Here is a 12,593-nt window from a genome sequence, read left to right as displayed (position 1 = left end):
AGGAGAATCCTAAGGCATTTTATTCATATGTTAGGAACAAAAGAGTTGTCAGGGAAAAAGTCGGACCTCTCAGGGACAAAGGAGGGGAATTATGCTTAGAACCCAAGGGAGTAGGGGAGATCCTAAATGAATACTTTGCATCGGTATTCACAAAGGAGAGGGACTTGTTGACTGGGAGTGTCGCAGAGGGAGGTGTTGACCCGTTAGAGAGAATCTCCATTACAAGGAAGGAAGTGTTAGGCTTTTTAGTTAACATTAAAACTGACAAATCCCCAGGGCCTGATGGCATCTATCCTAGACTGCTCAGGGAGACAAGAGATGTAATTGCTGGGCCTCTGACAGAAATCTTTGTCTCTTCATTGGACACAGGTGAGGTCCCTGAGGATTGGAGGATAGCGAATGTGGTACCGTTATTTAAGAAGGGTAACAGGGATAACCCAGGAAATTATAGGCCAGTGAGCTTGACGTCCGTGATAGGGAAGTTGTTGGAGAGGATTCTTAGAGACAGGATGTATGCGCATTTAGAACAGAACAATCTCATTAGTGACAGACAGCATGGTTTTGTAAGAGGGAGGTCGTGCCTTACAAATTTGGTGGAGTTTTTTGAGGAAGTGACAAAAATGGTTGACAAAGGAAGGGCTGTGGATGTCGTCTATATGGATTTCAGTAAGGCATTTGACAAAGTCCCTCATGGCAGGTTGGTTAAGAAGGTTAACGCTCATGGGATACAAGGAGAGGTGGCTGGATGGGTAGAAAACTGGCTTGGCCACAGGAGACAGAGGGTAGCAGTCGAAGGGTCTTTTTCCGGCTGGAGGTCTGTGACCAATGGTGTTCCGCAGGGCTCTGTACTGGGACCTCTGCTATTGTGATATATATAAATGATTTGGAAGAAGGTGTAACTGGTGTTATCAGCAAGTTTGCGGATGACACGAAGATGGCTGGACTTGCGGATAGCAATGAACATTGCAATACAGCAGGATATAGATAGGCTGGAAAATTGGGCGGTGAAATGGTAGATGGAATTTAATCCAGATAAATGCGAAGTGATGCATTTTGGAAGAACTAATGTAGGGGGGAGTTATACAATAAATGGCAGAGCCATCAAGAGTATAGAAACACAGGGACGTAGGTGTGCAAGCCCACAAATCCTTGAAGGTGGCAGCACAGGTGGAGAAGGTGGTGAAGAAGGCATATGGTATGCTTGCCTTTATAGGACGGGGTATAGAGTATAAAAGCTGGAGTCTGATGATGCAGCTGTATAGAACGCTGGTTAGGCCACATTTGGAGTACTGCGTCCAGTTCTGGTTGCCGCACTACCAGAAGGACGTGGAGGCATTGGAGAGAGTGCAGAGAAGGTTCACCAGGATGCTGCCTGGTATGGAGGGTCTTAGCTATGAGGAGAGATTGGGTAAACTGGGCTTGTTCTCCCTGGAAAGACGGAGAATGAGGGGAGACCTAATAGAGGTGTACAAAATTATGAGGGGTATAGATAGGGTGAACAGTGGGAAGCTTTTTCCCAGGTCGGAGGTGACAATCACGAGGAGTCATGGGCTCAAGGTGAGAGGGGCGAGGTATAACTCAGATATCAGAGGGACGTTTTTTACACAGCGAGTGGTGGGGGCCTGGAATGCGCTGCCAAGTAGGGTGGTGGAGGCAGACACGCTGGCATCGTTTAAGACTTACCTGGATAGTCACATGAGCAGTCTGGGAATGGAGGGATACAAACGAATGGTCTAGTTGGACCAATGAGCGGCACAGGCTTGGAGGGCCGAAAGGCCTGTTTCCTGTGCTGTACTGTTCTTTGTGCAGACTCCGTACAGACAGTGACCCAAGCTGGGAATTGAACCCGGATTCCTGGCGCTGTGAGGCAGCAGTGCCACTGTGCCACCCATCGCCTGAACTCCCCGCCCTTCAGATAACAACCCACCTGCCACTGGAAACAGCTTCTCTCTATTTTATCTATCAATAGTCTTCTCAATGTCAGCATAGAATAGAATCATAGAAACCAGAAGGAGGCCATTTGGCCCATCGAGTCTGCATCGACCACAATCCCGCCCAAGCCCTAACCCCATAACCCCAAGCATTTCCCCCCAATCCCTCTACCCTACGCATCCTGGGACACTAAGGGGCAATTTAGCATGGCCAATCCACCTAACCCGCACATCTTTGGAGTGTGGGGGGGAAACCGGAGCACCCGGAGGAAACCCACGCAGACACGGGGAGAATGTGCAAACTCCACACAGTGACCCGAGGCCGGAATTGAACCTGGGTCCCTGGCGCTGTGAGGCAGCAGTGCTAACCACTGTGCTGCATGTCCCATTTCTGTCTGTATACGACTTGAAAATGTGCTGCCTGTTTCTCACTCCACACTAACTGGACTGAACGGATGAATTATAAAGTTCTGCCGTGCTGACAGTGTGGCGCAGTTCTTGTGTCAGGATTCTATAACACAGCAACGTCCCAAGGAATTGCTTTCAATTGTGGCATAGCTTTGAACCAGACAGAAATAAATCTATTTCATGTAACTATGTACATGAGTTCAAATGCTTCCAAAGGCATTTTCATGTTGGACCTCTTACCTTACTCAGATCAGGGAACCATAGAAAAGGTTACTGTGCAGAAAGAGGCCATTCAGCCCATCACGTCTGTGCCAGCCCAAAAACAGGGGAAAAATATTAGCTGCTTATTTTAATCTCACTTTCCAGCACCTGGTCCATAGTCTCGCAGGTTCCAGCATTTCAGATTCTGGACCTTTTAGATGATAAAAGCAAATTACTGAGGATGCTGGAATCTGAAACAAGGACAGAAAATGCTGGAAAATCTCAGCAGGTCTGACAGCACCTGTGGGGAGACAAAAGAGCCAACGTTTCAAACCCAACGATTTACCCTCGCTAGTACCCCCTGACACTAAATTACCCCTTAGTGTCGGGGGACTAGCTAGGGTAACTGTAGGGGGTTAGGAGTTAGGGCCTGTGGTTGGTGCAGATTCGATGGGCCGAATGGCCTCCTTCTGGATGGCCCTTGACAAGTGAGTTGAGCGTTTCAGCCTCAACCACCAACTTAGGCAGTGAATTCCAGACACCCACCACCCTCTGGGGGTGAAAAGATTTTGCCTCAAGTCCCTCTCTAATCCTTCTGCCAATCACTTTATATCTATGCCCCCTGGTAAGTGACCCCTCAGCTACGGGTAAACAAGTCTTTCCTGTCGACTCTGTCTAGGTCCCTTATAATGTTGCAAACCTCAATTAGGTCACCTCTTAGTCTCCTCTTCCCTACGGAAAACAACCCTCGCCTATCCCAACTCTCCACAGTTGTCAGGCCCGGCAACATTCTTGTCAATCTCCTCCGCTCTCTCCAGAGCAGCTATGTGCTTCCTGTAACGTGGGTCATTTTACACCAACGGCAATGCACACACTTAGCTCAAGCTGCATGTAGTGTTTGAAACTTTGCAATACCCAATGTCCCCTTCCCACAGCAACTCTCCATCCAAGCAGAGTGGAAACAACACCTGCCATTTCACCACCTCCTTCCCTCCTGACCAAGATCCCAAACCTACCGCACCTGTTTAGAGGGTGGCACATTGATTAGCACTGCTGCCCCTCAGTGCCAGAGACCTGGCTAAAATGTCAGTGAAAGCAATGTCAACAGTAACTTCAAAAAAAGGGAATGATGTAAAGATATGAAGGGGAAAAAATATTGCATGGCTACGGGGAAAGAACTGTAAAGGCAGCGGGGAAAGAACTGCAAAGAGGGCGGGGAAATGTTACTAACTGGATAGTTCTTTCAAAGAGCCAGCACAGATATGATGGGCTGAATAGCCTCCCATGATACTGTAAGATTATTAATCCCCATGTGAGTTAACTTGGTAATGAGGAACCAAATTCACTGAGGGCGGGAATTTACGGCCTCGCTCGGGTGAGACCATAAGATCCCGCCCGAGGCCACCGGAGATTTCCATTGTGGGACCCTCACCCGGGCCAATTCCGTGGCGGGCAAGGAGGTAGAGTTCGGGTCTTAGTGTGTGATGCCAACGTTTTTAATTAAAGAATCTGCAAAGTAAGCTTCCAATATAATAAAACAAAGATTTACCAGCAATTAATCTGAACATAAATATAAAATGGTGTTGTAAATGTAAATAGCACATTATCAGGAGTTGTATTACAACACCAGGCGCTGCAATAAGCAAAAATAAGAATTGCATGCAATAAAAGTGCAATAAATGCATAAACTGCTAAATAATGATAGCAGCTTTTACAATATTAAGTGTTACAGCAATCCAATGCTGAAACAAACTTGACATGATCACCCTATCAGGAAAGAGGTGATTCACACTCTGTAACACATTGCAATTCTGAAAAATGCCCCAAGCAAATCCACTCAGCCATCTTCTCCATGAGGGGTTTTTAAATTCTCACACCTATAGAATCCTTACAGTGCAGAAGGAGGCCCATCGAATCTGCACCAACCACAATCCCACCCAGGCGCTATCCCCATAACCCAAGGCATGTACCCTAGCTCGTCCCTCTGACACTAGCATGGCCAATCTATCTAATCCGTAGATCTTTAGACTGTGGGAGGAAACTGGAGCACCCGGAGGAAACCCACGCAGACACGGGGAGAACGTGCAGACTCCACACAGTCACCCAAGCCGGGAATTGAACCGGGTCCCTGGCGCTGTGAGGCAGCAGTACTAACCACTGTGCCACCTGCCCCGTTCCTTTTTGCTTTTCCAATTGCTTCCCCAAGTCAGTAAACTCATCCATATTTTTGCTACTTTCAGACTTAATTCATTCATATTCTCACGGCTGCCCTGATTTAAACGCCAAATCTTGTTCAGCCCTGTGTTTGCTGATCCAAGTTAGTACCAGCCTGGTTGCATCCTTCTCTACATCTGTGACCTCCCCCAGCCCTACAACCCACTGAGACCTCTGCATTCCTCCCATTCTGCATCCTGCACATCCCTAATTTTAATCACTCCACCACTGGCAGCCATGCTACCAGCTGTCTGGGCCCCAAGTTCTGGAATTCCCTCCCTCAACGTTTCCATCTCTCTCTCCCTCTCTCTCTCTTCTCTTTAAGACATTCCTATAAAACAAACTGTGGTGAAGAGGAGTTAATGTCTCCTTATGTAGCTCGGTGTCAAATGTTGTCTGATAACCCTCCCGAGAAAAGCCCTGGGGCATTTCCGGTGGGTTGAGGGTAGGTTGGGATACAGGCAGCGGAGATTTGGATGATCTCAACTTAATGGAGGCTACAAAGTTCGAGGTTGGCCAGGAGAACATTGGAAAAGTCAAGTCGAGAGGGAACAAAGGGATGGACGAGGGTTTCAGCAGCAGATGAGCTGAGACAGGGACACAGTGGTTAGCACTGCTGCCTCGCAATGCCAGGGACCTGGGTTCGATTCCTGGCTTGGGTCACTGTCTGTGCGGAGTCTGCGGTGTCTCTCCGTGTCTGCGTGGGTTTCCTCCGGGTGCTCTGGTTTCCTCCCACAGTCCAAAGATGTGCGGGTTAGGTTGATTGGCCATGCTAAATTCTCCCTTAGTGTCCCAAGATGTGCAGGTTAGGGGGATGAGCCACAGTAAATGCATGGAGTTACTGGGAATAGAGTGGAGGGGGGGGGGCCTGGGTGGGATGCTCTTTTGAAAGGTCGGTGCAGACTCGATGGGCTGAATGGCCTCTTTCTGAACTGTGGGGATTGTATGGTTCTTTGGATTCTGGTGACATTGTGGAGGTGGAGATTGGCATTCTCGGTGATGGAGCAGACACCGGGAGAGAAGGTCAGCTCAGGGCCAAATACGGCCACAGACCTTTTTACCCAGTTACTGCACATTGTCCATTCTCTATCGGCCCCCACTCTCTCCTTCCCAACCCCATTATTAAACTGCTATTATGGGCGGAAAAAATGTTTTCTAAGCAGTTAAAATGTACGGTGGATGCACAGGATATCAGTAGACTATTTCAAAGAGAGCTCTCTCCCACCCAGTGTAAGTTAGTTTCAAAAAAATGATCATCTGGGCATCATCAGGTTGCTGTTTGCATGCGTTTTCTCTGTGAAAATTGAGTGCTGCATTCCATACAATATAAGAAGTCTCACAACACCAGGTTAAAGTCCAACAGGTTTATTTGGTAGCAAATACCATAAGCTTTCGGAGCGTGCTGCTCCTTCGTCAGATGGAGTGGTCTCTGTTCTCCAACAGTGCACAGAGACACAGAAATCAAGTTACAGAATACTAATTAGAATGCAAATCTCTACAGCCAGCCAGGTCTTAAAGGTACAGATAATGTGGGTGGAGGGAACATTAAACACAGGTTAAAGAGATGTGTATTGTCTCCAGACAGAACAGCTAGTGAGATTATGCAAGATCAGGGGGAAAGCTGTGGGGGTCACTGATAATGTGACATAAATCCAACATCCCGGTCCAGGCCGTCCTCATGTGTTCACGACACGCGACAGCGCAGAGTCGCTGAGCAGAAACTGATAGCCAAGTTCCGCACACATGAGGACGGCCTAAACCGGGATGTTGGATTTATGTCACATTATCAGTAACCCCCACAGCTTTCCCCCTGATCTTGCATAATCTCACTAGCTGTTCTGTCTGGAGACAATACACATCTCTTTAACCTGTGTTTAATGTTCCCTCCACCCACATTATCTGTACCTTTAAGACCTGGCTGGCTGTAGAGATTTGCATTCTAATTAGTATTCTGTAACTTGATTTCTGTGTCTGTGCACTGTTGGAGAACAGATAACCACTCCATCTGACGAAGGAGCAGCACGCTCCGAAAGCTTATGGTATTTGCTACCAAATAAACCTGTTGGACTTTAACCTGGTGTTGTGAGACTTCTTACTGTGTTTACCCCAGTCCAACGCCGGCATCTCCACATCATGACTTCCATACATATTAACAGTGAACAGAAACTGTCAGTAATAAAGATAGCGAGAACAAGGATGAAATGCAATGTCGGCTGCATTTAGTTATCAGAATCTTGATAAGGATCAGCGGGTACAACAGTCTTAGGAATCTTATGGGATCTATTAGCACACACGATGACTTAATTAGCTCAAAAAACACTTGACAAAAGTGCTTAATATAGCTCATCTTCCCTCTTTAGAATCATGGTGAGTGATTCACCAAACCACAGCAATAAATCACGTGCAAAGCGTGACTCCAATCCACCGCGGTGTCCCTCACACCCCACCCAGTCTGTGCAGAGATGCGAATGGGTCAAGCTCACCGATCGCCACCGGCCCAGGGCTCGACACACTGCAGCCCGTCCTCGCTAAACAATGAAATCGTCCTTCCCTGCCTCAGCTCACCCAGCAGTAATTGCATTAGCAGCAATTCAAAGACTTTGCAGGACAAGTGTGTACAAAAATGTTCTACCATGACAGTCATCATTTTAATTCTGCTGATTATATTCTTATCAATAATTAACTATTGGTACTCAATGAGGAGAGGTTAACAGTCCATCTCAGTGGCAATTTGTATCTTTAGAACATTTGATAACTAATTTTGCAACATCAGTATGTTCTTATCACCACTGAGTTTGCTTACAATGTACATTTTGCATTTCCTGATAATAAGGTCAGCTGAAAAATAATACTCTCATCAATATTGGAGATATAACACTCCAGTACTGGCAAATTGCAGTCCAGTGCTCTGGGAGTGCTGCACTGCCAGAGGCGCTGTCTTTTGAGTAACACATTAAACTGGGGCCCCTCTCTGCTCCCTCTGGTGGATGCCCAAGATATCAGTGGACAATTCTGAAGAAAAGAGAGTCCTCTCTCACCCAATGCAAGTTAGTTTTTAAAAAAAATAATCTGGACATCATAGGAACAAAAGAACTAGGAGCAGAAGTAGGCCATTCAGCCCCTCAAGCCTGCTCCATTCAATAAGATCATGGCTGATCTTTTCGTCGCCTCAACTGCTTCACTGGGCCGGGAATTCCACAGATTCACAACCCTTTGGGTGAAGAAGTTCCTCCTCAACTCAGTCCTAAATCTGCTTATTTTGAGACCATGCCCCCTAGTTCTAGCTTCACCCGCCAGTGGAAACAACTTCCCTGCTTCTATCTTATCTATTCCCTTCATAGTTTTGCATGTTTCTATAAGATCTTCTCTCATTCTTCTGAATTCCAATGAGTATAGCCCCAGTCTACTCAGTCTCTCCTCATAAGCCAACCCTCTCAACTCCGGAATCAACCTAGTGAATCTCCTCTGCACCCCCTCCAGTGCCAGTATATCCTTTCTCAAGTAAGGAGACCAAAACTGTACACAGTACTCCAGGTGTGGCCTCACCAGCACCTTATACAGCTGCAACATACCCTCACTGTTTTTAAACTCCATCCCTCTAGCATCATCAGGTTGCTGTTTGAATGTGTTTTCTCTGTAGAAATTGAGTGCTGCATTCCGCACATTATAACAGTATCTGCACTTCAAAAATATTTCACTCAGTTGGAAAGAGTTTTGGGATGTGCTGAAGTTACGAAAGGCGCTATGGAAACGCACACGTTTTCTTCCTTCCGGAGGACCTCATTATTCAGAATTACAAAGCGGAGCGCTACAACTAATAGGAGTATGAATTCCTTGACACATTACGACACTGAATCGCGCACAGTGGTACACACCCCAACACAGACTATTATATCAAAAAATTACCTAGGCAACAAAGATTCCATCACAGCAAGTAGCTGGTTTTGTAAGCAGCGATTGTAGGAGAAAGGACTTGCAGACAGCAAAAACAGACTCTGAATACTGAAAACGGAATAATTAAAAGTTACACTAGTGTCCAGGTGCACTCACTTCATTGTAATGGACATCTTGCATTCCTACATCCTCCATCATTGCTGCCTCCTCATCGATGTTGGGTGTGATCATCTTGAAGGCACTGCAACCTTGTTTAAATATCCCTGGAAAATAACAAGCTCAATATGAAAATACATTCACATGAATACCCTTCTTGGTAATTATTTAAATTTCATATTCATAAGCAATAGTTACGGATAACATCTGTGAATCTGATTATACGGCTCACACCTGCTCCCTCAGATGGACATAACCTGTTCTTTTCTTCCTTATCTATTTATCCAGTTCCCTCTGAACTGTACCTAAACCATTTACGTCAACCACGAGTTCCACATTCTCACCACTCTGAGTAAAAACATTTCTCCTAAATTCGGGTGGCACGGTGGTACACTGGTTAGCACTGCTGCCTCACAGCGCCAGGGACCTGGGTTCGATTCCCGGCTCGGGTCACTGTCTGCGTGGAGTTTGCACATTCTCCCCGGGTGCTCCGGTTTCCTTCCACAGTCTGAAAGACATGCTGGTTAGGTGGGTTGGCCATGTTACATTGCCCCTTAGTGTCAGGGGGATTAGCAGCGCAAATATGTGGGGTTACGGGGATTGGGCCTGGGTGGGATTGTGGTTGGTGCAGACTCGATAGGTTGAATGGCCCTCTTCTGCACTGTCGGGATTCTATTCCTGACTGGATATATTAGTGACTGTCTGATATTGATCACCCCTAGCTGTGCGCCCAACCACCCACCTTCACACACACGCACGCCCATCCTCCCCCCCCCCACACACCCCATTCCCTCCACACCAACACACACACCCACCTCCGCACACTCACCCCCCTCACCCACACTCCCACAGACACACACTGCTCCCCCCCTGCCCCACACACACCCAGCCCCAGGGTGTAGAAACATCTTCTCTACATCTATCTGATCAAACCCTTCATCATTATAAAGAACCTTATCAGGTCATCCCCCAGTGATCCCCTTTCCAGAGTGTGGTGAACCATCGTTGGTTCCCACTAGGTAGTACTGAGCCAGGGTCTGGCCAGTATTACGAGTATGTATATATGTTGCTGTTGGGGTTAAGGTTGGGCTGTTACACCTGTATTATAGTTATTATGGTACATCCCAGTCGGGCTCCGCCTCCTGGGAGAGGTATAAAGGTCACTGCTCTGTCTGGGACCCCTCAGTCTGGGATTGTGTACTATACATGGTAGCTTTGTTGTAATAGTAAATAAAAGCCTTTATTTCCTTGAGCATCTCAAGCCTCGTGTGTGATAATGCGCATCACAGAGGCAGGCTCGCAGCCTGTTCAGTGTTTCCTGATTATTATAAATTCTCAATTCTGAGATCGTCCTAGGATTCGAACAATGCAAAATTTACATTTCCCATTAAATATGACAGAACCAATTCCAAAGCGATAAACGCGTTACAAAAAAAAAATCAGTAAGGACAGTTCAAACATTACAGCCAAAGATTAATTTAGTTTGACTCTGCTTAAAGAAAAATCAGGAAACGTGAAAGAAAGGATTAAATGTTAGTGGGAATTGGAAAGCAGGTTTCAGCTGTGAACGTTTGAAGAATTACTCTTTAACCCAATGTATCAGCTTGCAAGTTTCATTAAGCCTGTTTGTGTATGGGACAGCACTTTCTTATCTGAGGGAACTTTGCATTCAACAAATCTGACATAGCCACAACTAGTCATCACCAACAATAAACAATAGCAAAAACCTGCATTTATGTAGCACCATTAACAGGGTTAAGAATGTCCCAAGACTCTTCAGAGTGACAAATTCTAAAAGGAAAGACTCATAGTACTGTAGAGGATCAGAAGGACCTTGGCGTTCGGGTCCATAGGACTCTAAAATCGGCCCCGCAGGTGGAGGAGGTGGTTAAGAAGGCGTATGGTGTGCTGGCCTTTATCAATCGAGGGAATAAGTTTAGGAGCCCGGGAATAATGATGCAGCTATATAAGACCCTCGTCAGACCCCACTTGGAGTACTGTGCTCAGTTCTGGTCGCCTCATTACAGGAAGGATGTGGAAAAGATTGAAAGGGTGCAGAGGAGATTTACAAGGATGTTGCCTGGATTGAGTGGCATGCCTTATGAAGATAGGCTGAGGGAGCTCGGTCTTTTCTCCTTGGAGAGACGTAGGATGAGAGGAGACCTAATAGAGGTATATAAGATGTTGAGAGGCATAGATTGGGTGGACTCTCAGAGGCTTTTTCCCAGGGTGGAAATGTCTGCTACGAGAGGACACAGGTTTAAGGTGCTGGGGGGTAGGTACAGGGGAGATGTTAGGGGGAAGTTTTTCACACAGAGGGTGGTGGGCGAGTGGAATCGGCTGCCGTCAGTGGTGGTGGAGGCAGCAAACTCAGTAGGGTCTTTTAAGAGACTCCTGGATGAGTACATGGGACTCAATAGGATGGAGGGTTATAGGTAGGCCTAAAAGGTAGGGATATGTTTGGCACAACTTGTGGGGCCTGTTTTGTGCTGTAGTTTTTCTATGTTTCTAAATTTAGACACTGAGCCACTTACAGAGATTAAGGCAGATCACCAAATGCTTCAACAAAAAAGTAGTTCTAAATTGCATCTCAAAGGAGCAGGGAGAGGTATAGTCACAGAATCACAGAATATTACAATGTAGAAGAGGCCCTTCGGCCCATCGAGTCTGCACTGATACATGAAAGGCTCTGACCTGCCCACCTAATCCCACTCGCCAGCACTTGGCCCATAGCTTTGAACGTTATGATGTGCCAAGCACTCATCCAGGTACTTTTTAAAGGATGCGAGGCATCTCGCCTCCACCACCCTCCCAGGCAGTGCGTTCCAGACCCTCACCACCCTCTGAGTAAAAGGTTTTTCCTCAAATCCCCCCTAAACCTCCACCCCTCACTTTTAACTTGTGTCCCCTCGTAACTGACCCTTCAACCCAGGGGAACAGTCAGGGAGGGAACTCCAGAGCTTGGGGCCCCGGGAGCTGAAGGCACGGCCGCCAATGGTGGAGTGATGACAACAGAGGATGCTCAAAGGGCCGGAGGTATCTGAGCACAGATATCTGAGAGGACTGTGGGGCTGGAGGATGTGACAGAGATAACAGGGGATGAGACCATGATAGGAATTGAAAACAAGGATGAGAATTTTAAAATGGAGTTGTTGCCAGATGGAGAGTAGATCAGTGAGTGGCTGGGTGATGAGTCATGGCAACTTGGCACACGTTTAGACACTGACTGAGTTTTGATTACCTCAAGTTTTACCAACACTGTAAATTATACGGAAAAGGTCAGCAATTTGAGCTAAAACTCGAAGAAAACTGTCAGTAGAAGTGGCACGGTGATTAGCACTGCTGCCTCACAGTAAGAAGTCTCACAACACCAGGTTAAAGTCCAACAGGTTTAGTCGGAATCACAAGCTTTCGGAGTGCTGCTCCTTCATCAGGTGAGTGGAGAGGTAGGTTTCACAAACACGGCATATATAGACAGAGACACAAGCTTGAGACAATTCACACCTCTGATTATCCCTCTCTCCACTCGCACTGTCTGTACTTGTAAAGACTTGATGACCTGAAAAGACTCACATTCCAACCATTAACTTGCAATTGTGTCTCTGTCTATATATGCCGTGTTTGTGAACCCACCTCTCCACTCACCTGATGAAGGAGCAGTGCCCCGAAAGCTCGTGATTCCAAGTAAACCTGTTGGACTTTAACCTGATGTTGTGAGACTACTTACTGTGCCCAGCCCAGTCCAAGGCCTGTATTCTCCACATCATGGCCTCACAGTGCCAGGGACTG

General features: G+C 46.8%; 1 protein-coding gene across 7 annotated transcripts in view; it reads right to left on the bottom strand.

The window, feature by feature from the left end:
• LOC144499506 (dedicator of cytokinesis protein 9-like) overlaps positions 1 to 12,593 on the bottom strand; it is a 359,791-nt gene that overhangs the window by 38,706 nt on the left and 308,492 nt on the right. For all 7 annotated transcript variants that reach the window (XM_078221534.1, XM_078221537.1, XM_078221538.1 and 4 more), the window contains one exon: positions 8,805 to 8,911. In XM_078221534.1, coding sequence (XP_078077660.1) covers positions 8,805 to 8,911 — 107 coding nt within the window. The remainder of the gene's footprint in view (positions 1 to 8,804; positions 8,912 to 12,593) is intronic.

This window comes from Mustelus asterias, chromosome 10 (genome assembly GCF_964213995.1).
Source record: "Mustelus asterias chromosome 10, sMusAst1.hap1.1, whole genome shotgun sequence".
NCBI classification, from domain to species: domain Eukaryota; kingdom Metazoa; phylum Chordata; class Chondrichthyes; order Carcharhiniformes; family Triakidae; genus Mustelus; species Mustelus asterias.
The sequence above is the reverse complement of the archived record's forward strand: the minus strand, read 5'-3'. Positions and strand labels throughout refer to the sequence as shown.